Here is a 26991-nt window from a genome sequence, read left to right as displayed (position 1 = left end):
TGTGAAAAATACCATTGGTAGCTTGATAGGGATTGCATTGAATCTATAGATTGCTTTGGGTTGTATACTCCTTTTCACGATATTGATTCTTCCAATCCATGAACACAGTATATTTCTCCATCTGTTTGCGTCCTCTTTGATTTCTTTCATCAGTGTTTTATAGTTTTCTATATATAGGTCTGTCATTTCTTTAGGTAGATAAGTATTTTATTCTTTTTGTTGCCATGGTGGATGGTATTGTTTCCTTAATTTCTCTTTCTGTTTTCTCATTGTTAGTGTATAAGAATGCAAGGGATTTCTGTGTTAATTTTATACCCTGCAACATTACTGTATTCATTGATTAGCTCTAGCAATTTTCTGGTAGAGTCTTTAGCATTTTCTATGTAGAGGATCATGTCGTCTGCAAACAGTGAGAGTTTTACTTCTTTTTCTATCTGGATTCATTTCTTTTTCTGCTCTGATTGCTGTGGCCAACACTTCCAAAACTAAGTTGAATAGTAGTGTTGAGAACATATAGCTTTCTATATGCAGAGGTGAAGGCAGTGAACTTTTAGCGCACCGTGGGAAGGGATTTGGACAGGTACAACTACATTCTTTCCAGTCTCCTTGGTGACTCTAAGCAAGTCAGTCAAGTGAGCATTGAGGACAGTCGGTTCTTGACATCTGATTCAGTAAGAATGAAGTCACAGCCCTGGTTGCCTGAACAAGGTATATGTAATTACCAATATATAATCCATCAACTCTTGATCATCTTTCTCCTTATTTATTCACATGACATCATGTTTCATTACCCCTCTCATGTTCAGAAACAGATGTCCCCAAATGGAAGTGTCTATGCCAATAATATACCTAATGTGCTACTACTAACATGTGTGTGCAGGCTAAGTTGCTTCAGTCATGTCTGACTCTTTGCAACCCCATGGACTGTAGCCCACCAGGCTCTTCTGTCCATGGGATTCTACAGGCAAGAATACCGGAGTGGATTTCCATTTCCTTCTCCAGGGGATCTTCCAACCCAGGGATCAAATCCAAGTCTCCTACATCTCCTGCATTAGCAGACAGGTTCTTGAGCCACTAGCACCATGTGGGAAGGTTATTAGAAATTTGAATACATATGGATATTTATTCTGCCTTTCCATATTTCAAAGGGTTCAAACTGATTTTTAAAATCCAGTGTGAATAACAGTATTAGTGATTGAGAGTCAGACACAACTGAGGGACTAAATAACAGCTTTTCAAATCATGCTCCTAAATGTGGAACACATACATGGCGAGTTCTTGACCTATCAGTTCCCTGACTGTTCTGGAGACGAAGCCTCTGGGGTGGTCCCAAGAAGGGCCTAGCAGAATGATGCATTCAGTTACAGCACACTTCAAATAAAAAGGTCAATTTTTCTTCATGAAAATTGGATTTTAAAAGCGCCCCACAAAATTTTGACCATCTGAAATGCCATGTTTCACTCCCCAACACCTAATGATCCTTATAATGCTAATAAAAGATTAGAAAGCTTGTTTGAAAACACAGTTACTCAAAGACAAAACTTTCAACATTCTAGAAATTCTGTTTCTCGGGATCTAAAATTGAAGCCCTTTTTCTCTACTCTGAAGAAATTACCATTCCATTGATCTTCTCCCCATTAGGTACTGTATTTTATTGACTCTCTACAAGTTCTAGGAAAATGTCACTCCTCGCGGTTCTAGATGAACCTACCTTAATTGTTTCATACGTATCAGTGATTAGTGCAATGAAAAGACTTAAAATCATGTATATAAAAAGGCTGATGAATGAGTAGAGGTAAATTCTGCTAAACAGCCAGACCAGGTAACTTTTTTGCTGCATTTTTGCAAATGTGGCAAACATATCATCTCCATTTATCAGCGAGAAAAGGCACTCAGAGACCATGTTCAGAGAACGGAACTGCAAAAAAAAAAAAAAAAAAAAAAATTCATTTTATTTCATGTTCCCTCCCACTGGAGACTTTGATCATGACTCCGTAATAAAAATAGAGGAACTAGATATCCCAAGTTACCCTTTCAAACAAATACCCTTGGGTAACCACAGGCATTTTTTTTTTTTTTAAACAAGAGAAAATCAAACAAAATTTTAGTAACGTGTACACAATGGAGACAACCAGGAAAAGTCATTCCTATAGACATTTGTTTTGTGATCTACATAGTATGTACATGCCTACTGTTTTTCTTGGAACAAGGAGCGCCTTCTTGATGTTCCTCTTCATAGGAGGAGCCTGAACTGAAGAAAAAAAACACTGAAGGTGACAGACCAGCTCCTCTGAGTCAAGCCTTCCCCTCTCCTTTACTTTTCTGTAGAAAGAGATCCTTGAAATGCTTCTCCAGAGAATTCAGGTCTCGAACAGGAATGCTCATGCTTCTGTTCTAAAGTTCATTCCATTTAAGATGATGGTATTATAGTCAAGACTATAACTCTAGTAAACAAAATTTTCAAATATTTCTACAAGTTTCTCCTTATACTACTTTTAAAAATAAAGTCACATTTCAATAAAAATTACCTAAATAGCCCATCAATATATACTGATGAATCAAATTGTCAAACCTGGCTTCACTGGAAGGACTTAACTATCTGACACAGTTCACAAAAGGAGCTGAGGTAACCAACTGAATCAACTATCCTCTCACGTCGGTCTTACCTTGTGTGTGTGCTCAGTCACTTCAGTTGTGTCCAATTCTCTACGACCCCATGGACTGTAGCCCGCCAGGCTCCTCTGTCCATGGGATTCTCCAGGCAAGAATACTGGAGTGGGTTGCCCTGCCCTCCTCCAGGGGATCTTCCCGACTCAGAGATTGAACCCACATCTTTTACATGTCTTGCACTGGTAGGCGGGTTCTTTACCACGAGTGCCACCTGGTCTTACCTCACCAGTTTAAAAACATGGCAACAGAAACAATACCTTCAACATTTTAAGGCTGAGTCACAAAGTAAAAGCAGCTTATTTTAAAATAACAAGACACTGGTACTATCCTGAGAACTTAATAGCAACAGAGAAAGCGGTTTATCAGTACCTTATCATGATAAGGCCCCAGCACAATCCATCCACAGAAGCAATAGCCTAAATAAATCATGGCTGCACAGCAGCAGAACCTGATGACATTGGGCAGTGCCGCCTGGAGGGTGAGAATGAGGAGCTGGGAAGGTAAAAGAGGTCATTAGAATCCCTTTGTCCTTCAAACAAAGCAGTGCAGTAACTTTGAAAGAGAAATACCAACAGCTTGGAGATCTGTGGAGTTCCTTACATTGTATTTCTGAAAAAAACCAAAGTAGCGGATAACTCCAAGCCACACAAGCATGGTAGAGGTCCCAAGAAGTATGCTACAGACATCGTAACTTGTTAGACTCTAAAACACAGTGGAAAAAAATTATCAGTTATATAGCAGAAATTCATTGGGGCAAAAATTATTTATTGAGTAGCAAAGAGTTGGGCACCATTCTAGGTGCTAAGGACAAAGTAGTGAACACAAAATTCCCTGTCCTCATGAGGTTTACATTCTAGTGTATGTAGAGAGAGATGATAGAAATTAATTAGCGAAACCCTTCATACATGAGAGGATGGTAAGTGGTGAGGAGAAAATTCAGGGGAGGGGACAGAGGATGGCTGTGCACTGCATTTCAAAAGGGTGATCAGGGAAGGTCTTACTGAAAAGGTGGCATTTGAGCAAAATGAAGGGAGTGAGGGAGCAAACCAAGCAAGAATCTAGGGGAAGAGCTTTCCAGGCAGAGGGACCAGTATCTGCAGAGGCCCAAAAGCAGGAGGGCATCTGGCAAGATAGTGGGTCTGGCTAGAGAACAATAAGGAAGAGTAAGAAGTCACCAAGGTGAGGGAGCAGGTAGTCATTTCAGTTCAGTTCAGTCGCTCAGCTGTATCCGACTCTTTGTGACTCCATGAACCACAGCATGCCAGGCCTCCCTGTCCATCACCAACTCCCGGAGTTTGCGCAAACTCATGTCCATTGAGACGATGATTGTTTTAGGTATGTTAAATTTGTGAAGCTGAGTAGACATTCATTTCTCATGATGTACTCTGCATGCAGGTACTTTAGAGTTTCACAAGTATAATTTAACAACTTTGCCTTTTACTCTGAATAGATGGGGGAGACTGAGAGCTCTAAACAGGAGTGCTGTAATCCAATGTTGGCTCTACGGTTGACAGCAGACTGTGGAAGAGAGAGATGGCTACTGCAATAATGCAGATGAGAGCTGATGGTGCTTTGGGCCAGGCTGGGAATGGTGGAGGTGATGAGGTGATTTCTGAAGGTAGACAAATAGGATTTTCTCTTGGATGAGATATGGAGGAGAGGGAATTAGTGAAAAAGAGGAGTCAAGGGTGAATCTATGGTTTTTTCCTTGAACAACTGAAAAGAGCTACCATTAACTGCAATTTGAAAGGCCACAGAGAAGTGAGTTTTGACTATGGAGGTGGAGTGGTTTTGTTGTTCAGTCACTCAGTCATGTCCAACTCTTTGCCAGCCCATGGATTGCAGCACGCCAGGCTTCCCTGTCCATCAACAACTCCCAGAGTTTGCGCAAACTCATGTCCATTGAGACAATGATTGTTTTAGGTATGTTAAATTTGTGAAGCTGAGTAGACATTCAAGTGAAGATGTGGAAGAAACAGTTTGAGACTGGAGGTCAGGGAATAATTCCAAACTGGATAAACAGATTTGAAAATCATTGGAAAATAGGTACTATTTAAGGCAATAGGACAGGATAAGATCACAAAACAATGGCAGAAAAACGATGTGTCTAAGCATGGTGCCTTGAAGCTCTTTTACTTAAATAGCTTGGTGAAGTGAGAGGGAACAGCAAAGGGAAGTGAAGACCAGCCATGATTCAGGAGATAAATTAGGTAAGTGACAGCCAGTGAAGAAACTCATCAACAAAGAAAGTGCTTGCAATGTTAAAAAGCTAATGAGTCAAAATAAGGGTAAATCACTGAATGTTAGACACAGCAACAGTTACAGGTCATTGGAAAACACACCTTCCATGTGGCCTGATTAGAACAGTTACAAGAGAGAACGGGATGAACAGAGTCAGAAACAGTACTAAATAATCTTTTGAGGTCTTTTGCTATGTAAAGGAGAGCAGAGAATGGGGAAGTAGCTGGAGAGAGAATAGGTTGAGATTTTGTCTTTTTAGAAAGGAAAAGAAAAAAAAAAACAAGAAAACATGCTCATAGAAATGCCATGGTAGAGAACAGGAAATTAAGGATGCATAAGAAACAGAGTAAGACTAGCTGGAGCCATGCTCTGGAACAAGCGAGTAAGGACAGCATCTGATAGGCATGTGGAGGAGTTGGCCCTGGATAGTAACCTAAATATTATATCCACAGTAAGAGAAAACACAAGGTGTATGGGCATTGATGCTGATGGGTACATAAATGAAGTGGGAATTTGTAGAATTTCAATTCTGTTTATTATTTTGTGAAACAGAAAGTGGGGTCATCAGCTGAAAGAAAGGATGGGAAAGAGGTATTAGAAGTTTCAAGTGAGAAAAAAATATGAAATGATCAGCTAGAAAGCAGGGGGAATGCATGGTCTAGAAAAATGTAGAAAGACTGCTGGACACCATTAAGGGCTCACTGAAGTTAATGGTAGGTGAAGATTAGTAAAAATGAAGATTTGCTGCAAATCTCCCCCTACTTCTCTTTATTTGTTCCCTAAAGTTAAATATCTATTTCAATGATATATGTTACCCTGACAGATAGTGAAAGCTGCTCCATAGCTTCTAAACTCACTCTCTCTGAGGTACATGTGTGGGCTGTCTCCCCCAGCTCCCTTGCAGTCAGATCTGACTAAATTTTCTCCAGCAGGACTGGACAGAATGAAGGCTGCCATTCTGGGCCAAGGCATAAGACTGTAAGAGACCTACTACCTACCACACCAAGTTTTCCCTTCCACGGGCTGCACCTGTTCATGAGACAATCCAGCATCAATCATGCAGTCTGGGTGAGCCTTCAATGGTCATTGGAGAAAAAGATGGGAGAAACTTAGATTCCTGAATGACTGTGTGGAGCTGAGTAACGTGCCAGGCTGGAAAACCCACCCTGACAACTACATGAGGGAGAAATAAGCTCTTCTCATATCTGAGCTATTGCATTTGAGATCTCTGCCTAGGAATCTGAACCAAAACAGGCTCCCCATGTGATTCATACTCATCCTTAATTGCAGTCGAGGATAGAAAAACATAAATCTGAACAAGATTGGTTTGAACAGTATTAGTTTTTTTTTTTTTTTTTTTGCTTTGGGGGAGGGTTGATATACAATCTGGATTAGTCCTAACTTAAAACAGAAAACCTTGTAGTACATCAATGGTAACAGTAAGAAAATGGGAATATTCTCAATTTGAATGTACAGAGGAACAACTGCAAGGACTTGGACAATAGTACTTTGGCCTCACTCCCCAGCTCCTGCCCACAGTCCAACCCTTTCTATTGAAGATTCTGGCATTCCTTGTAAGAACAACAACAAAAATCTTTTTCCTTAGTTATCTTGGTGTGTGTATGACTTTCAGTGTGTGCAAGAATTCATAGGCCCCAACCCCAGAGTTCACATTCAGTAGGTCTAACGTGGGGTATTTTATCAGATACCCAAATGACCCTGATTCAGAGGACTGTAAATCACACTTTGAAAACAGCCTAAAATATTTCCTGATTAGATTCTTACAAATTACTGTTATTTCAGGTTTACTCAAAACAATGTTTGAAAAAAATCTTGTACTCTGTGAATCCTTACATTTTGGAAAAATAAATGACAGTTAAGGCAAATCTGATACTAACAATGACATAAATAGGAAAAAATTTTACCTTAGCTTGAATTTCCATTTTCAGAATTGATCCAATGATGGTCAATATGTCACTAATAATAATCATAATGTACCATCCATTGATGAATTCCATTCGATCAGAAACAGAAACTTCTTTCTTATAATGGAGGAGGAAAAAATTGACAAATTCCTTTAGGGAAAAGAGGGAAAGCATGGTGAATTTCTGTCAATCAAAATGACCAGTGCATTCCTAGAAAGCAGTGACTCCTACCTGCTGAAGCTGAAGTCCTCTCAACACAGATCGAACACACAGGATTAACGAAGCCAAACATGTCAGAATAATGAAGACATCAAAGATCATCATGTAATGAGTGTTCTTCTGAACTGGAGGAAAGAAGGTTACCTGCTTATGTAATGGAACCATCAATGTTGTGACATTCACTTCTACTCTTTTCCCCCCATTTTTAGCCTCATTTATTTTAACAGCTGCATTGTGTTGTTTCAGTACAGATGTACAATACTTTATTTGTAAGGATGTTCAGGCTGTAATCTGGTTTTCACTACTACAATCCATTTTCCAGGTCCTCTTTGTGCACAGGTTCAAGAGATTCTTTAGGCGGATGAATATCCAAAGATGGAATTGTTGGGTTAAAGCATATGCATCTTTCTAAAAATACATCTAAGAAACTGCTCTCTAAAAATATCATGCCAGTTTACATACCTACACACCATCACCACATCTTCTTCATCATTGGACATCAGTATTCATTAATTTTTACCAATAAAAGGAGCTAATGATGTGAAATGCCATTTTTATCATGTACCAAATGGCTGTTGAATGTATTCAAGTACCATATCCTCCCCCTTCCAATTTTTTTGTGTGTTTTAATGCCTAAGAGAAATACGTCTCATTACTTAGAATTAGAATTTAATTAGAATTTAATTAGATTTAGAATTTAATTAATTAATTAATTAAATTAGAATTTCTGCTGGCTTGTCTTGCTTATTATTTTTCCATATTTCTTCAGGATCAAAGTGTCAAATTCCAATAAAAATCTTACTGTTAATTTTTTGGGGGAATCATGCTGAATTTATAGATTAATCTAGGGAGAATTGACATGTTCACGTTAAATCACTTGATGAAAAACATAATGTGTCGAGTCTTTTTTTTTCCATCCTTCAGAAACATTTTCAAGTTTTATATGGATCTTCTTCACACTCATGCTCAGAATAATTTTAAAAATTCAAGTATTCTTTCCACAAAGATAACACACAGAAAAAGCTCTGATACAAATTCTTCTGTTAGTATTTAAAGAAGGTTAAAAGTCCTCAAAAACCACGTATCAAAGATCTTTAACTATCACCTGTCATCTTTTGTTCTTAATACAGTTAGGGTTCCTGCATATCCTATTTAAATATACTTATCTAGGCATAAAATACTCATTAAGCATCAGGTGCATTTTCACATGCTGAGAATACAATGGTGAACAAGAGAGATAGAGTTCCTGACCTTGTGGAACTTCTACTCCAGTGAGATAAGAGAAAAAAGTAAAGAAGTAAATGAACAAACCACTTCCTGACAGGAGTAAGTGATAGGAAGAAAGTAAATCCAAACAGCTATTAAGTGTATTTCCTACCTGGCATAGTTTCAAGCATTTTTGAAGATTTAACTCATCTGCACCTCACAGTAACCCCACGAGGTAGGTATGATTATCCCCACTTTGCAGGTGAGATAACTGAAGCCCAGAGGGGTCACAGAACTTGCCTAAGATTCCATGGCCAGTAAGTGCAGAGTCAGTGTTAAAACCTTTGCAGTTTGTCTCCAGCATCTGTCACTCTGTTAGTAGTTCTTGGCATCTCTTTGGAACGTCTTAGAAATGAACACCCTCCTGCCTTACCCGAGCCCTAGTAAATAAAAAACTGCTTTCCTAAGCTCTCCAGGTAATACTAAAATTTGAGCATCACTGCTGAGGGAGCTTTGGGAGAGGGAATGGGGAGAAGAAAGGTTCGTTTGTACAACACAGTGAAGGAAGGCCTCACCAGAGGCAGTGGCTCTTAGCTGAGACTTGAATGACAAGGCAGAGCCACCCACACAGAGGTTCTGGCAATCAGTCCTCCCAGCAGAAACACAGCTACGTGAAGAGCAGAGGGTGGCCGTCACATGCTCTCTTACAGAGCTTGTCTTACTTAACAAGTTGGGCTGCTCTCTGCTGATGGAAAGAACTCAAGACTATTCTGTAATGAAGCAACCCATAATTTTGTCAAGAGGCATCTAAATGTTCTATGAAGGATTAAATCTACTTCAGGAAAACTTAAAATCCAAGAACCAAACATTTGAGAGAAAGCTTATGTGCCAGGCACCTTCATATGCTCTCATTTTTCCTATTCCCAAGTGTGTGAAGTATTAAGATGTTTACAGATGACAAAACAGGCTTGTGTTTCAAATAAACAATTTTGTGATTGAAATTTTATAATTGAAGTTTGTGAGTTCAGATCTTCATATATTTGAAGTTACCTATTAGTGAAAAGAATACTAAAATGAAGACATTCTATTTCATTTATTCATGCTATCTTATTACTACTTCTGAACTTTGTGAATCCATTAGTAGGGAACCCTAAAGTAATTATTATCCAAGTATGGTCTGAATAAGGACTCTCTGCACATTCCTGGGTCTCACCACCAGACCTACTGACTGTCTTGTGTGAAGCTGGGAAAACTGCATCTTAGCAAGTACTTGGAATGGTGCTTTTGCTCACTAGAATCCAAGACCCTCAGACCTAATCATTAAAGTCAAGCAGAACACACTATCACACACGACTACAAGGAACTAAGAGCAATTCTTTCCAGTTGGTTTGATCCAGTTCAGCTCCAAAATTCTCAGGGATACTCAGTTTATACTTGAGTTTGTGTCCATATTTCTAGGACTGTACTCTGTCCTTATTTCATCTACTTTTTGATGTGGATAGAAGGTAATTATCATGTGTGGGATATTTCAGGGCCACATCCTACCTGACTTCCCCCTGAATATATGACCACAGACACCAAAATTCATTTCTGAGCCTTAGTTTCTTCATCTGTAAAAAAGGGATACTACCTATCTCAAAGATATTTTAAAACACGGAAGTAAGGAAAGTGTAGGTCAAAGTACTTATGCAATAAACACTCAATAAATATTGGTTTGAGTAGATGTGATTATTTTTGTTGTTGGGGGAATTATAAGCACTTTTTTTGGTAAGGACTAGCCAGTGAAGTCTCATGGAAAAGGCAAGAAAAACCATTTACATTACTAATAACTTATGAATTACTTGGAACATTAGATAACTAAAATGAATTAGGGACTTGGACATGATCCAATTCTTTCATTTGATGTTCCACATATCCTTGGGACCAGTAATTTAATAACCATTTAATATTATTTATTAACCATTTTGAAAACTAGTAAAATTCATTACTTACTTGATCCAGATACATGCCAGTCTTTACATTCTCTGATGGAAATGTCATTATCTAAACTTATCTTAATTCTTCCACTGTGGGCTTTGTTGTCAAAAGTTATCTGTGAAGAACAGGAAGAGTCAAAAACATATCTACTACTTTTATTTTTTTTTAATCTTTTTTTTTTTTTGATCTACTACTTTTAAAGCCAAGGTGCCGCTACGCATTCATTAGGAAGCAATTCTCCCAAAGTTACAGGAAACCCAGACCCTCAACTCTCACCTGATGCTAACTCCATTCAACCTCAGGAAGTCCCCTTTATTTCTCTGTGAGCTGAGAAAGTTGAGTTAGATCTTCCATAAAGAATGTTTAGTCTCTAAAAATCCTAAGTTTCTAGGGTAGTATTCAAGCCCTGAACCACTTGTAAAACAAGAGAACTTCCCCCTCCTCTCATTCTAAGCACCTCTAGATGTCCTCCTGAGCAAGTACAAGCACGTTTTTCCCCTTCTTTCAGCAGAGCCTTGGCTAGGGATAGATTTTTAATGTTGTTCTTACTAACACAGATGTTCATTATTTCTGTCTTGAAACATTTCAGGTGGAGCTTTTTCACTTTTCCTCCCAAGATTCGTTTTCTTTGTCACTCTGGAACTGTTGTACAATATTACAAAGGATGTGGTCACAGGGAACCAACAGTGGTTGGTTTTGGGACTGTGGTACTGTTTTGGGACACCGGGCACCAACAGGACAAAGCCATGCTAGAACACCTTTCATAGCTCTTCCACCGTCTTCCCCTTCAGGCTCCCCCCACCTTCTCCTTGCAGACACTTGGAAGGCAAACTAAGGAAATTAGTCTGCTTTGGGGGTTTTGTTTTCATTTTTGGTGCCTCTTCTCTCAAGTCCTAAAGTAAAAGGAAAGTTCAAGTCTGCAATTTGTTGTGTTAGTCATTCAGTTGTGTCTGACTCTTTGTGATCCTATCGACTGTAGCCTGTCAGGCTCCTCTGTCCACAGAATTCTCCAGGCAAGAATTCTGGCGTGGGTTCCTTCTCCATGGGGTCTTCCAGACCCAGGGATCAAACTTGGGTCTCCTGCATTGCAGGTGGATTCTTTTAGATGAGTTTAATTGAAAATCTTCATGTGGGGTAATCAGATATCACTTCAGACACAAGATTACAAATAAACTTAGCAAGTCTAGTTACTTTGTTTCCCCTCATGTTAGTCTATAAATTTCTTCCCATGACAAGCAACCAAGGATATTGATAATGTATGCCCATCTTTATCATTGCTGAGACCCAGCCTCACAAAAGGAAGATGCTCAGTACTATCTGAATGAGTCAGAAATCTTTGCCAAGAATAAACCATTCTTTGCCCACACAAAGAGCCTCAGGGTCTTACAAACAGTAGGTGCTCATTAAATATCCAATAAACTCTGACTTAATGTCAATCACATCTAAGCAAGGTTTAGAAGAAACTGAATTCTTTAAATGAAAAAGAAAAAATACTGTGTAACTAATAACAGACTAGATAATATAGGAAAAAAGATTAGTGATTTGAAGTCACAGCAATAAAAATATTCAAAGTCAAGCACAGAGAAAATAATAGAAAATTAAATAAAAGGAAGAGGACAACTTCAAGTGCCCAAATATACATATTATTGGAAACTGAAAAGTAGGGGGAAAGAGATAGAAAAATATTTGAAGAAATAACACTGAGTAAATGTCAAACATAATAAAAACTATAAACCCACAGATCCAAGATATTCAATGAACCCCAAATATAAGAGACATGAAGAAAACTACATAAAGGTATATCAGAATCAAACCATTGAAATCAGAGATGAAGAGAAAAATTTTAAAAGCATCCAGAGGGTGCAGAAATACATCCCATACAGAAGAACAAAGATGAAGAAGACAGCAGATTTCTCATCAGAAACAATATAAACAAAAGAGCAAAATCTTTAAAGTTCCAGGGTAAAAACAGCCAGGCTAGAAGTCTACACCTCGTGAAACTACCTTTAAAAATCAAAGGTGAAATACTTTTTCAGACATACAGAAGCTGAAAGAACTTATTACCAGCAGATCTGCATTATAAGAAATATTAAAGGAAGCCCTTTATGCAGAAAGAAAACCATGCCAGGTGGTTTTTATGTTGTACATGTACTGGCACACCATCACTTGAAAGTAAGCTGTAAAAAAAAAAAAAAGTAAGTAAGCTGTAATAAGTTAAATAGGTGTACTATAAACTATAAAATAACACAAAAAAGAGTTATAGCTAATAAGCTAACATATGAGATAGACTGGAATCCTAAAAAAACACTCAGTTAATCCAAAAGAAGGCAGAAAAAGAAAGAAACCATATTAATAATTTCATGCAATTTAAATGATATAAGCACCTTAATTAAAAGATAGAGATTGCTAGGTTGGATTAAAAAAGCAAGACTCAACTATATGTTGTGTAACAAGAAACCTACTTTAAATATAAGATACAAATAATTTAAAAGGATGAAAAAAGATATGCCATGCTAACACTAGTTATAAGAAAGTTGGAATGGTTATATTAACATCAAAGTAAATTTTAGAGCAAAGAATATGATAAGGGTTAAAAAGTGCCATTTCACAATGATAAAAAAAGTCAGTTCAAGTGAACACAAAAAACCCTAGATGTCTATACACTTAATAAAGAGCTTCAAAATACAAGTTGCAAGAATTCATCAAACTCCTATGAATGAATGCTAATGCACTACTTTTATATTATGAACCCAACTGGGCACACACAAGATAACCTTAGTAAATAGCTGTTGAATCAAACATCTACCACACACCAGATAAATTGGTAGGTCCTTCATATGTGCTATGTTTTATCTTGACAACAATTTTGTCAGGTAGGTGGGCATTAATTTGGTTTTCCAAATGAGAAAACTGAGGCTCACACCAATTAAATAATTTGCCTAAAATTACATAGCTACTAACTGGTAAGCTAACATTAAACTCTACATTTGTTTGACTCCAAAGCCTTGTATTTTACATCAGGGATATACTACCACAGTTCATGCTTATTTATGGCAGAAGTCACGCTAATGGCTTTTATTATCAAATTACCTGATAGGATATAGTTTCCACCACAGTTCTATGAGATGTACTGCTAAATACACAATGAACAGACATAGCTGGGGATAATTCTCCAAGAATGGCAAAAATATAACATCTGCATGTGACTAAAGGCCAGGATGCTTTCACATTGTAATGTGTCATGGGAAAAGATCTACATTTCACTAGTCTTTTGCTTGCATATTCAACAAATATCAGAGTCACCTACTATATTTTCTGAGAGATGAAAAGATAAAACAGCTCCTGCCTTCAGGGAACTTTCATTCCTGTGGAGCTGATGATAGACATCTAGAAAAACTTAAAGGAGAAGGTAGTAAGACATACAATACAAAACAAAAACAAAATCTAGGGCTTCAGAGCACAGAATGTATTTCTAACAGGGAACTTTCATTCTAGTGGAGCTGGTGATAGACATCTAGAAAAACTTAAAGGAGAAGGTAGTAAGACATACAATAAAAAACAAAAACAAAATCTAGGGCTTCAGAGCACAGAATGTATTTCTAACTGAGGAATCACAAAGAGGTCCATGAAGAAGGTCTCAGTTGACCAAAGCCTTAAAAGATTATAAGGCTTTTTAAAAGTATCATTTCTCTATAAGAGAGAGGCAGACAGTGAGAGAGAAGACTGTGGATAACAGCTCAATTTTTTAAAAAATCATGTAATTTTGAAAACTCACAACTTGCTGGTTACTGTTAAGATCAAAATGTGTAGCCTAAATATAGTCTTACAGAATTAGTGCTTTTTCTTATTAAACAATATGCATAATTATATTATACTACATCCTAAAATATTTTTAATCTCAATTTCTGAAAATTTTATTTCTAACAGCCAATTAGTTGAGTATCATGGACATAACTTTTGATACAAACTACTACTGTGGTACTAAGAAATCTGGACCATATGAAGGCAAGCCGTTATCAAATGCTGTCCTGCATGTGCCCCTCAGCATTGCGTTACTGACTCTGATCCTTGTGAGGTGATGAACCAGCATGAGAGGCATCTTGTGCTCCATAGAGAGCATCAAAGCTCCATCTGCAACTGGAATACAGAGAAGAGGAAACTAACCAGAACTTTCAGAGGCAGCATGCAGGAGGCACTGTGAGCAATAACTTCCATAGGCTGCAAATATCCACAGTGAGGAAACTCAGCAGCAAGAACCCTTGGCAATGACCTTAAGCAGACTGCCACCGACTACTGAGAGCTAACCATACAAACCTACAAACCTCTGTTCTTTTTGTATTTGCCAGGTGCTGTTCCTCATCCTGAAGACTCAGCAGTGAACAAGACAAGGTCCCTGCCCTCAGAGAACTTACATTGAGGTATAGAAGACCAATGATTAACAACTAAACAAGTGGGTACAAGAGTCCCTCCCCTTTATCCAAGATCCCCAGCGGATGCCTGAAATCACAGATAATACCAAACTTCATATATAATATTTTTTCCTATACATACACACCTTTGATCAAGTTTATAAATTAGGCACAGGAGAGTAAAAACAATAATAATAATAATTTTTTAAAAAAGGGTTTCCCTGGTGGTACAGTGGTAAAGAATCCACCTGAAATGCAGGAGACACAGGTTCAATCCCTGGGTTGGGAAGATCCCCCGGAGGAGGAAATGGCAACCCACTCTAGTATTTTTGCCTGGGAAATCCATGGACAGAGGAGTCTACAGTCCATGGGGTCACAATAGAGTCAGACATGACTTAGCGAATAAACAACAATAATAAAATAGGAAAATTATAACATATACTACTATAATAAAAGTTACATGAATGTGGTCTAAGTATCTTGTACAAATTAAATGCCTTTTTCCATCTTAACTACACACTTATCACACTGTGGCCATAATTTTTGCAGTTTGAGCTGCAACAGTAAAACTAGCATGGATTTCTTTTTCCTTCTTCACAATGTCACGTATAGATTTCTTCTTCTTGTAGCTTAAGCAATCTCAACAAACAATTGGTTTTCTGTCTTCATTAAGTTAAGAGCTTTCAGTTTTTCACCTAAAGAAATACTTTGGCATATTGGAATCACCAGCTTTGGGGCCATTCTTAAGTAAAATAAAGATTATTTGAACACAAGTACTGTGATATGTAGATAACTGAGAGGGTTACTGAGTGATTAATGGATGGTATACACTGGACCAAAGGATGATTCATACTGAGGAGGGTCAGAAAGTTTTCATTATGCTACTCAGAATGACAAGCAGTTTAAAATACATGAATGGTTTATTTCTGGAATTTTCCCACTAAATGTTTTCAGACAGAGGTTGAACATGATAACTAAAACCTCGGAAAGTGAAAATGCAGTTAAGAAAGGCCTAACAGAGCTAGCTGAACCAATGTCTCCTCTGTGCATATCCAATTAGGACAAGAACACCCTATACAGTTGATCAACCCTCAACACAAGCAGATGGAACACATAACTAGATAAAACCATTTTTCTCCAGACAGGAATCAAATTAGCCCAGCCCACACTCACAGTCAGAGTAAAGTCGTAACAGTCCGGGAGCTCATGATGACGAATGGTCTGCAGGTTAATGGCCTTCAGTTTGAACTGCAGCTCCACTGTTAAGAGTCTGGAAAACAGGAGATTTTAGTGCAGTGAAAACGCACACACGGACAGGAGTTCCCTCCCACCTGCCTCCCTCACCTGTGAAAGTCCAGTGTTAAGTTGAGTTTATTTTCTTCTGGTGTTCCAATGTGAAAAGGTTCATTTGGTTCCACAAATAAACATTCTGCCATAGAAAGGAACAAAACATAATATAGCACCTGAAATAAACACAGAAAACTGCATCTTGAAAGGATCATCTAATGAAAACTGAATATTCAGATTCTGGCATTTTTGTGAATTAAGATTTTTAAATCTAAACATCCATACCACATGGTTACAATGACTTTTATTTGTTTGTAAGATGTGACTATAACATTTCTTGAGTGGATGGAGGTAGAGGAAGATCTGAACTCTATTTCACTAATCTGGTATAGAAGGCCATCTTCCTTTCTGTCTTTTTCAGCCTAAATTTTGAGGCCCCTCTCTTTTTGATTCCTATGCATACATTTGAAGTACCTAGAGTGTCTAAGATAAAATTTTCTATGTTTAAAGTATATATTTTTTAAAAATACTATGCGTTGACAATTTTCCCTCAATAAACACTTTTAAAAAAAGGAAGACAGCATCTTAGAAGGTTTTTACTAATCAGTACTATAATCCTTTATTATAGTTACTATTAATTATTAATTATTTATTAATTATTATTTATTTATTATAATTTATTATTAACTATTAAGTATTTATTATTCTCAAAGAAAAAATCCCAGTGGCTATTGCTGAAAGTACTTACTTTTTAACTCAATGACCTAAGCTAATGTTTTAGGTACAAATTGTAAATAGAACTTTGCTAATAGGAATAAGCTATGCTATTCTAAATTCTGGTTCTCACTGGTGGTGGTTTAGCTGCTAAGTTGTGTCTGACTCTTTGCAACTCCATGGACTGTAGCCCGCCAGGCTCCTCTGTTCATGGGATTTCCCAGGCAAGAATACTGGAGTGGATTGCTATTTCCTTCTCCAGGGGATCTTCCCGACCTAGGAACTGAACCCAGGTCTCCTGAACTGCAGGCATATCTCTAACGACTGAGCTACGAGGGAATCTCATTACTCCTCAACTTACCCCCAAAGATACTGAACAGTGAAGTACTATTGAGGGAACAAAGTTTTATATATTATATACTCAAGAATTTGCAAACATTTGTTTTATAAGGGCAATATCTATCTTTTAAACTGGCTTATCCAGAAGAGAGGTTGTGGAATAAAATGGCCAAGAGCACAGCCTGGGTCAAATTTCAGCACTATCTCTCAGTAGGTCCACCTGAGCAGATTATTAAACCTTCTGAGCCACACTTTAGTCTTCTGTAAAATGAGGATAATAATAAGCTTGTCTTGTTGATTTTTTGTTTGTTGGTTTGTTTAAGAATCATGAGCTATAGTGAAGTACCTGGCATAACTGATATTGTTCTTACTATGACCTAATAGCACAGGCCAAATCAATATTTTCAGAGATGAAATTACTGACTTTAAATCAAGGAGTTAAAAATGGAAGTTCTAGCTTATAGAAGAATATCACCAGTTTCAATTTCTGGGTCAATGTCAAAGGTATCATTTCCAGGATAGATGTTTCCTTGCTTGTAGAAGTGCCAGCAGGCTGCCAGGGCCGACTGCTCCGTTCCCTTGTTCTCGAATGCATGATTCCCAACTGAGACGTTGCATAGCTGCAAGTACTTCAACCAAAAAGAGAAACAGAAAATGAGAGCATCCAGCCAGTCAGAAGTGAAGCCATGATTCCCCTCCCTCCCTGCCTTTGAAACGGTAGGTTCCCACCTCCTGTCCAGGTGGAGACTGGAAAGTAATTGACATGCTACCGTGCACTGGGATGGCAGAGGGCAAAGAGCACTTGTGAATTAGAGTTTGGGGTTCAAGTCTCATTTCTGTGATTGTGAGCAAGTCACAAACTTTATCAGCCTCTGCTTTCTTACCTGCAAAATTAAAGGCTGAATTTAACCTTAAATAACATTTCAAGTTCTTTCCTCCTTTAAAGAACTATGTTTAGGAAGTGACTTTTACATTTAATGTGAGTACAAACTTTATCTTTGAACTATTTTCTCTAGTCAAGAGTTCTGCTTTACTATATTACAGGAAGTGGGATAAAACTGTTCCGGACTAACCAGCAAAACTTTGTCTAAAGATAATTTTTTGTTAATCTTTATCTTTGCAAGAATACAGCTTAGTCAGTTTTAAGCAATATTCCCCTACTGAAAGTCCTCCCATAATTTCCTGTGTCTCAGGATAAACTTAAAAGCTCTTTTCCAGGGCCTGGAAAGCCGTACCTCTGCCTCTTCCCTCACTCCTTTGCACACTTGCCTTAAACATACTAAATGTTTTCCAGCCTCCAGGGCTTTCGCTGTTGCCACTCCTTCAGCCTGAAATATTCTTCCTCAGACCTCAAGTCCCCAGAGAAGCCTTTTCTGATCATCTTGAGACCACTGTTCATGTTTTATGCCACCTAATTTTTTTTTCACAGCAGTCATCACTGTTGGAAATCAAATTATCTTGCTAAATTTGTTTAAAATCCATCTCTTCCATTAGAATCTAAGTTCCACAGGGCAAGGAATTTATTAAGCCCACTGCACTAACCTCAGCACTTAGAACCATATTGTAAGCAGATAGGCTCGGCAGGGGGCGGGTCCTTGGAGAAAGAGAATACGGGTGACTGTTTTAAGAGAAGCCATTTTTGGCCTCAGCCTTTTTGGATCAAATGCTGGTCCTTAAGGACCTCAGTAATTAATAATATTAAGGGGACAAACGAACATAGAAACAAATGACTGTTATCAGACAAGAGAAGTAACAACAGCATAGATAACACATCCACTGTAAAGATTCCCAGTTCTGTTTCAGTGGTAAAGATTAGCCCGTAACACAACCTTTTCTGACCCTCATGACTTCAATCAACTAAAACTTGGACTTGTCGACTGCCCAAGCCCCTTCATAAATATGCAGGTGTCCTTAACTTAAAAGTTTCCCAATTTTACTGTCCCAGGAGACACTGCTTTGAGAAAGATCCCTGGTGTTCTCCTTATTTGCTGCAACTAATAAATCCTTCCTTCTGATTTCTGGCTTTTTGCTCAACATCCACTAAGAGGCAAACCCAGCTTTCAGGCAAGAGTACACAGAGGACATGCTCAAATATTTGTCAAGTTAATGGTGAGGTGAAAAACTACTATAATATGATAAAGGATCTTCACCCACTAGAGCTCATCTACATACAGGAAGATGGTAAACTGCTAGGATAGGATTTGTTATGGCACCAACATTTCTGCTAGCACTGGGACTGGGAAAACGCGCCAGAAATCTATAGTAATGTAATTAAGCTGCATAAATCATTAAATAGTATTATGTCCTGCATCTAGAGGAAATAGTGTAATGCTAGACATATTTAGTTCTGAGATATTTCCCATACAAGGAAATAAGTGCCTTAAGTCTTTCTAAAGCTACTCAGAGTCCAATTGGTAGTTTTATACTGGGACATGGGGGAGTAAGAGGAATACAATATATTAAATGAAAAAAGAAGTAAAAGCTATTGAATGTGGTAAGGTACCACGGAGACCAACGCCTGAAATGTGAGACATGTAACAGGCAGTAAAGCCAGAAAGGCATGCAGGGGTCACACTTGTTTGGGCCCCTGTAGCCCTTCTGAGGGCCCCTCCCTATGGAGCAGTCCAGACAGGAATTACTTAAAGATCTGAACCTCCTATCATAGAAACTTGTGTCTTAAACCTTATAAGGTCTTGAAACACAAAAGATCCAAGCTGTAGGCCTTCGGGTACATGCTATTTTTATAAGCGATTCTACAGCCAGACTTCCTTGCTATCTTAATAAGGCTCCTTATAGAGTTTGACAGCTTCCCAGGCGCTAGCAGTAAAGAACCTGCCTGCCAATGTAAGAGGCTCAGGTTTGATCCCTAGGCTGGGAAGATCCCCTGGAGGAGGAAATGGAAACCCACTCCAGGATTCTTGCCTGGAGAATCCTATGGACAGAGGAGCCTGGTGGGCTACTATCCATAGGGTCACAAAGAGTTGGAGAAGTGACTTAGCACGTGAGGTCTGAGCACCTGCAGAGCTGGATGGTGTGGACAAAGAGTGTTGCCTGCCATTCCCATAAACAACAAGTGTTGCCAGCCATCAAGCCTTCAGCCACTGTAGTGGTGCTGAGGGTATGCCCTGAGGGGAATTCAGGATGGAGAAAAACAGAATACTTGTCCTGGATGGTTAAGATGTATATCAAAGGAATAACTGCCATTAGGCCAGATTCATATCCCAGAAAATTATTAGCTTGAGATATCTGTTTTTTTGTGATTAGCAGTAATCTTTTGATGTTCCACTACATGGTTTTTATTTTGTTTTCTGCAAAAACCCTCTTTGGAATAGTCTCTCAGAGCTACCTGAGAGGCTGCCTTCCTGGACTACAGTCCTCGGTGAGGTCCTTGAATAAAACATAAATCTCAACTTTTAGGCTATGCTTTTTTTTCCCAGTCAACAACGGTCAGGGGCAAGTAGCAGAACTGTGGCCAGCTAAAGGGCCAATCTGGAGCCTGAGTCAGAAGACTCTGGGAGTGGCAGGTGGTGTAGGACCGTCACTGAAAGGCAGGTGACCGGCAGCGCTGACTAAGGGGGCACCGAAGCGGCTGTGACTTCTGTCGGGCTCTGATGAGCCTGGCACCTGCCCCCACTTGCCTCTGCAGCTCCACCTTGAAAGAACTAGTTTTTCACACAGATTCATGGGTCCTAGGGCATCCTTTGGGAGACTATATAAAAACACATAAAAATCCTTACCTGAGAAATGTGGCACCCAAAGTAAAGCAGATTAAACAGCTTGTTCCTTGATTACAGATGCATTTTTTTGTGGTCTCCCTGTGATTATCTGATCTGAACACATGAATCTTTTGAGCTCATTCATTCATTCACAAACATCTGAGTGCCTGGTATGTACCTCCATTTTCATGGAATAAATATATTAATATATGGCACTGAACACTATTATGAAATGAGGAGTACCCCGTAGTCAGATCTGTGATTTCAGGTGAATCATTTAGAATAAACTGCCAAGAACTGGTAGAACAGGTGGGAGGGAAAGAGGGTAACCAACTAGAAGTAGGGATTTATAGACTGTGTTTGAGCTGAAAAAGTAAGTGGTCCCAAGATCCTGAGACCTTTAAATCTAAGCAACTGATCAGAAAGAGAAGCAGCTCTGAGAAGTAGGTGGGAAGAGAATATGCACCTGCTTTGAACAGAATGATTCTGAGGAGCTTGTGAGCTCTCTTCACACAACAGTGTGAGCAACTGTTTTGGAAACATCTGTCTTGGCGATGGGTGACGATGGGGGAAATTCTGTAGGAAAAGGACAGACCTTTGAGGACTGCCCTAAGTCAAGAGGCAGCTGAAAGAAGGAACCCAGTAAAGTCGACCCAAACATGATGGGTAAAAGCCAGGATACAGTATTAAAATAACTTGGTCTTTGACACTCCAATACATAAATAGACATACTAAACAAGAGTGATGCTGTGACAACCAGTGTTAAATCAGGATAAGCCCTAGAGATTATTCAGTTAGATGACATTTTAGGGCTCCACTCTTCAGGAAAACTAGTCATGGATATAACTCTAAGCTTAGGCTGAGAAGCTACTGTCTTACCTGTCAGTTCTTGGTGACTATCACCTCAACTATCAGGGTATTTCCTTACAGCAGACAAAGATGTTTCTTTCATATCAGTCCATGTTTTCCCTATTCACTTCTCTGGAATCATGTAGAATAACTGACCTTATTAACCACAAAAACTTTATTCACTAATATTATGGTTAAGATACTTTTTTACCTTGTTTAAAACGCATGATAGTGCTTGATAGATGGTAGGGAGTCACTTGCCCAAGGTAAACTCTACCCCAAAATAGTATTTACCTATTTACTAGCACAAGGAATCTACCTACATGCAATTCTGTAAAGAAAAAAGAAATCTGATAAACAGAACTGCCTGAATGCCAAATACTATATCTTTACTACTGCTTTTAACCTTAATAATAGAGGTAAAAATGTTTTAGGAAGAATTTATCGAACTGTTTATCTCTTGCCTCTACCCACTCCTCCGGTCAAAAACAAATTACTAATTTGCTTCAGAGTAATTTAGATAAACTTAGTAATCTTAAAACAAGAGTCTCAAAACTTAGTATCTCCAGAATTTTACTACTATTTGACCTTACAAACTGTAGGACGTAATTCTATTTAACAATGCATGTAGTTTACTTCTATTATTATAGATTTCTGGACAATTTTTGTAATCTGAATGTCATCAGAAAGCCTTAGTGTCACAAATATGTATTTTATCCTACAGTTTGTCTCTGGGAAAATGAAAAGCCCTAATTACACTATGAATATGAAAATTACACACATGAACAGTATGAAAAGGCAAAAAGATACAACACTGAAAGATGAACTCCCCAGGTCGGTAGATGCCCAATATGCTACTGGAGATCAGTGGAGAAATAACTCCAGAAAGAATGAAGGAATGGAGCCAAAGCAAAAACAACACACAGTTGTGAATGGGACTGGTGATGGAAGCAGGGTTTGATGCTGTAAAGAGCAACATTGCATAGGAACCTGGAATGTTAGGTCCATGAATCAAGGCAAATTAGAAGTGGTCAAACAGGAGATGACAAGAGTGAACATCGACATCCTGGGAATCAGTGAACTAAGATGGACTGGAATGGGTGAATTTAACTCAGATGACCATTATATCTACTACTGTGGGCAGGAATCCCTTAGAAGAAATGGAGTAGCCATCATAGTCAACAAAAGAGTCTGAAATGCAGTACTTGGATGCAGTCTCAAAAACGACAAAATGATCTCTGTTCGTTTCCAAGGCAAACCATTCAATATCACGGTAATCCAAGTCTATGCCCCGACCAGTAATGCTGAAGAAGCTGAAGTTGAATGGTTCTATGAAGACCTACAAGACCTTACAGAACTAACACCCAAAAAAGATGTCCTTTTCATTATAGGGGACTGGAATGCAAAAGTAGGAAGTCAAAGAAACACCTGGAGTAACAGGCAAAGTTTGGCCTTGGAGTACAGAATGAAGCAGGGCAAAGGCTAATAGAGTTCTGCCAAGAGAACACACTGGTCATAGCAAACACCCTCTTCCAACAACACAAGAGAAGACTCTACACATGGACATCACCAGATGGTCAACACTGAAATCAGATTGATTATATTCTTTGCAGTCACAGAGGGAGAAGCTCTATACAGTCAGCAAAAACAAAACCGGGAGCCGACTGTGGCTCGGATCATGAACTTCTTATTGCCAAATACAGACTGAAATTGAAGAAAGTAGGGAAAACCACTAGACCATTCAGGTATGACCTAAATCAAATCCCTTATGACTATACAGTGGAAGTGAGAAATAGATTTAAGGGACTAGATCTGATAGACAAAGTGCCTGATGGACTATGGATGGAGGTTCCTGACATTGTACAGGAGGCAGTGATCAAGACCATCCCCAAGAAAAAAAAATGCAAAAAAGCAAAACGACTGTCTGAGGAGGCCTTACAAATAGCTGTGAAAAGAAGGGAAGTGAAAAGCAAAGGAGAAAAGGAAAGATATACCCATTTGAATGCAGAGTTCCAAAGAACAGCAAGGAGAGATAAGAAAGCCTTCCTCAGCAATCACTGCAAAGAAATAGAGGAAAACAACAGAATGGGAAAGACTAGAGATCTCCTCAAGAAAATTAGAGATACCAAGGGAACATTTTATGCAAAGATGGGCTCAATAAAGGACAGAAATGGTATGGACCTAACAGAAGCAGAAGATATTAAGAAGAGGTGGCAAGAATACACACAAGAACTGTATAAAAAAGATCGTCAAGACCCAGATAATCACGATGGTGTGATCACTCACCTAGAGCCAGACATCCTGGAATGTGAAGTCAAGTGGGCCTGAGGAAGCATCACTACAAGCAAAACTAGTGGAGGTGATGGAATTCCAGTTGAGCTATTTCAAATCCTGAAAGATGACGTTGTGAAAGTGCTGCACTCAACAAGCCAACAAAGTTGGAAAACTCAGCAGTGGCCATAGGACTGGAAAAGGTCAGTTTTCATTCCAATCCCAAAGAAAGGCAATGCCAAAGAATGCTCAAACTACCTCACAATTGCACTCATCTCATACGCTAGTAAAGTAATGCTCAAAATTCTCCAAGCCAGGCTTCAGCAATACGTGAACTGTGAACTTCCAGATGTTCAAGCTGGTTTTAGAAAAGGCAGAGGAACCAGAGATCAAATTGCCAACATCCACTGGATCATCGAAAAAGCAAGAAAGTTCCAGAAAAACATCTATTTCTGTTTTATTGACTATGCCAAAGCCTTTGACGGTGTAGATCACAATAAACTGGAAAATTCTGAAAGAGATGGGAATACCAGACCACCTGACCTGCCTCTTGAGAAACCTGTCAAGGTTTCTCGGGAAGGAAGCAACAGTTAGATGCAGGTCAGGAAGCAACAGTTAGAACTGGACATGGAACAACAGACTGGTTTCAAATAGGAAAAGGAGTACGTCTAGGCTGTATATTGTCACCCTGCTTATTTAACTTATATGCAGAGTACATCATGAGAAACACTGGGCTGGAGGAGGCACAAGGTGGAATCAAGACTGCCGGGAGAAATATCAATAACCTCAGATACACAGATGACATCACCCTTATGACAGAAAGTAAAGAAGAACTAAAGGTCTCTTGGTGAAAGCAAAAGAGGAGAGTGAAAAAGTTGGCTTAAAGCTCAACATTCAGAAAACTAAGATTACGGCATCTGGTCCCATCACTTCATAGCAAAGAGATGGGGAAACAGTAGAAACAGTGGCTGACTTTATTTTCTGGGCTCCAAAATCACTGCAGATGGTGATTGTAGCCATGAAATTAAAAGACGCTTACTCCTTGGAAGGAAAGTTATGACCAATCTAAACAACACATTAAACAGCAGAGACATTACATTGCCAACAAAGGTCCGTCTGGTCAAGGCTATGGTTTTTCCAGTGGTCATGTACGGATGTGAGAGTTGGACTATAAGGAAAGCTGAGTGCCGAAGAATTGATGCTTTTGAACTGTGGTGTTGGAGAAGACTCTTGAGAGTCCCTTGGACTGCAAGGAGATCCAACCAGTCCATCCTAAAGGAGATCAGTCCTGGGTGTTCATTGGAAGGACTGATGCTAAAGCTGAAACTCCAGTACTTTGACCACCTCATGCGAAGAGTTGACTCACTGGAAAAGACCCTGATGCTAGGAAAGATTGAGGGCAGGAGGAGAAGGAGACGACAGAGGATGAGATGGTTGGATGACATCACCGACTCGATGGACATGGGTTTGGGTGGACTCCAGGAGTTGGTGATGGACAGGGAGGCCTGGCGTGCTGCAGTTCATAGGGTCTCAAAGAGTTGGACATGATTGAGTGACTGAACTGAATTACACTATAACAATTTTTGAAGAAGAGTTATAATTTTTATATATACTGCAGTTAGTACTGCAGAAATGTTGTCTGCAGTACTAACTCAGGTTGGAAATGCTGACGTCAAGAAAGCTGCCAAAGATTCCTACAAAATAGGAGATTTTCGGACTTGAGAAAGTACTGTTTGTTTGTAGCAAAAACAAATTGATTAAAAAAACTTAGAGTAGAAATTTGACCCACATGTATGAAAAACAAGCTTCCTTTCTCAGGCAGTTAATCAATGTTATAATAGAACCATTGCCTTATGTGACATAAAGGCCTTTCTTATTTTTTAAATGAATTTCAGGTCTTGGTTGCTCTACACATTCTGCGAGGTTAATAATCTCATTGTTTCTTAAGGGTCCCTGAACATATAAACTCTGAAGACCTAATGACTACTTACAATCAAGGTCATGGTTAATAATTTGAAACCTTTGAGGTTCCTATGCCAAGCCCTAGATCTGACTCTTTTAATTAAGTCTTTGAAGTTTCTGCCTCTCTATTACTAAGCAAAAGCTCTTCTCAACTTAGAGTTTTGTAAAAGTTTGTTGGCAAAGTTACAAAAATTAATGGTTTCATACAAAACATTTATAATTTCATTAAAAAATGCTCACCCTTGTACACCAGAATGTCAGCTTCCATTTTGCACATTGCTAACAATTCTCCAGCCAAATCTTTCTCCCCAGTAAAGAATGCATGTGCCTGACTTACCTGGTTCACTGCAAAGACGATCTGATCATACACATCTCTTTGTGTATACACTGCATATGTGTCATCCATTCTGTCTATATATCCTTTTAGGAAGAGGTGCTTGAATGCTATAGTGTTCTCCTCCTTGAAAGCTACCACCATCTGGTTACTCAAGCCAAAAAAGATCAGCTTAAAAGAAAGAAAAAGAGGGTGAAACAGCAATGAAATAAAGGTCTCCACTAAATGATTAATTCATCTATTCAAGATTCAATACGTAATTAATTCTTAATATATTCTATAGAAATTAAACTTTTGGTAGTTGGGAACTAATTTGTCCTTAAAGATAAGGTGGGTTTCTAGTTTTAAACTAAAGAAACTGACTTTGCATATTTTCAACATTTACTTTCATGTACTTTCTCACTTATGACACTGTCCCCACCAATAAAAACTTTAGGAGCTCTGAGAAGTCCTTTAGGAGTTCTTTAGCTCAGAGAAGCAAGATAACTTTGACTAAGGAAGCTGGAAGGTTTCCCTAAGGGAAGAAAGAATAATAGAAACCCTGTAGTATGTGCATAACTTTGGGCAGGGGACATTTGAGGAGCATCTGGAGAAGGCTAAGAAGGTCTGGTTGAACTTAGCACTTTGAAGGGGACACTGAGGACACACCAGCATAATTCAATTAGAAAAAAAGTGAGGAAAAATGTGAGCAGAAACACTGAAGTCAGATGGTACAGGAGCTTGAAGGGCAAGCAGAAGATTTCAAAATGAATTCTTCAGGACATCAAGAAGGCTTGAAGCAGGTGTACAATAAAACCTGAGAAATATGTAAGTTTAAGTCTTATAATCAAACTATATTTCTAGGACTAGTTACCAAAACTATGACAATAAGA

At 38.7% G+C, this 26991-nt stretch overlaps 1 protein-coding gene across 6 annotated transcripts in view; it reads right to left on the bottom strand.

The window, feature by feature from the left end:
* The window catches only part of MCOLN3 (mucolipin TRP cation channel 3), a 42045-nt gene that overhangs the window by 5211 nt on the left and 9843 nt on the right, over window positions 1-26991 (bottom strand). For 4 of the 6 annotated variants that reach the window (XM_043460799.1, XM_043460800.1, XM_043460801.1 and 1 more), the window contains exons 3-12: window positions 26123-26290; window positions 17463-17616; window positions 15992-16076; window positions 15821-15917; window positions 10254-10353; window positions 7068-7180; window positions 6837-6986; window positions 3271-3372; window positions 3040-3162; window positions 1712-1918 (exon numbers count right to left, since the gene is read on the bottom strand). In XM_043460799.1, the coding sequence (XP_043316734.1) occupies window positions 1712-1918; window positions 3040-3162; window positions 3271-3372; window positions 6837-6986; window positions 7068-7180; window positions 10254-10353; window positions 15821-15917; window positions 15992-16076; window positions 17463-17616; window positions 26123-26290 (1299 nt within the window). Of the gene's footprint in view, window positions 1-1711; window positions 1919-3039; window positions 3163-3270; window positions 3373-6836; window positions 6987-7067; window positions 7181-10253; window positions 10354-15820; window positions 15918-15991; window positions 16111-17462; window positions 17617-26122; window positions 26291-26991 lie in introns of all 6 variants that reach the window. The other 2 variants (XM_043460803.1, XM_043460804.1) reach the window with 2 other exon arrangements.

This window comes from Cervus canadensis, chromosome 2, assembly GCF_019320065.1.
Source record: "Cervus canadensis isolate Bull #8, Minnesota chromosome 2, ASM1932006v1, whole genome shotgun sequence".
Taxonomy (NCBI): Eukaryota; Metazoa; Chordata; class Mammalia; order Artiodactyla; family Cervidae; genus Cervus; species Cervus canadensis.
The sequence above is the reverse complement of the archived record's forward strand: the minus strand, read 5'-3'. Positions and strand labels throughout refer to the sequence as shown.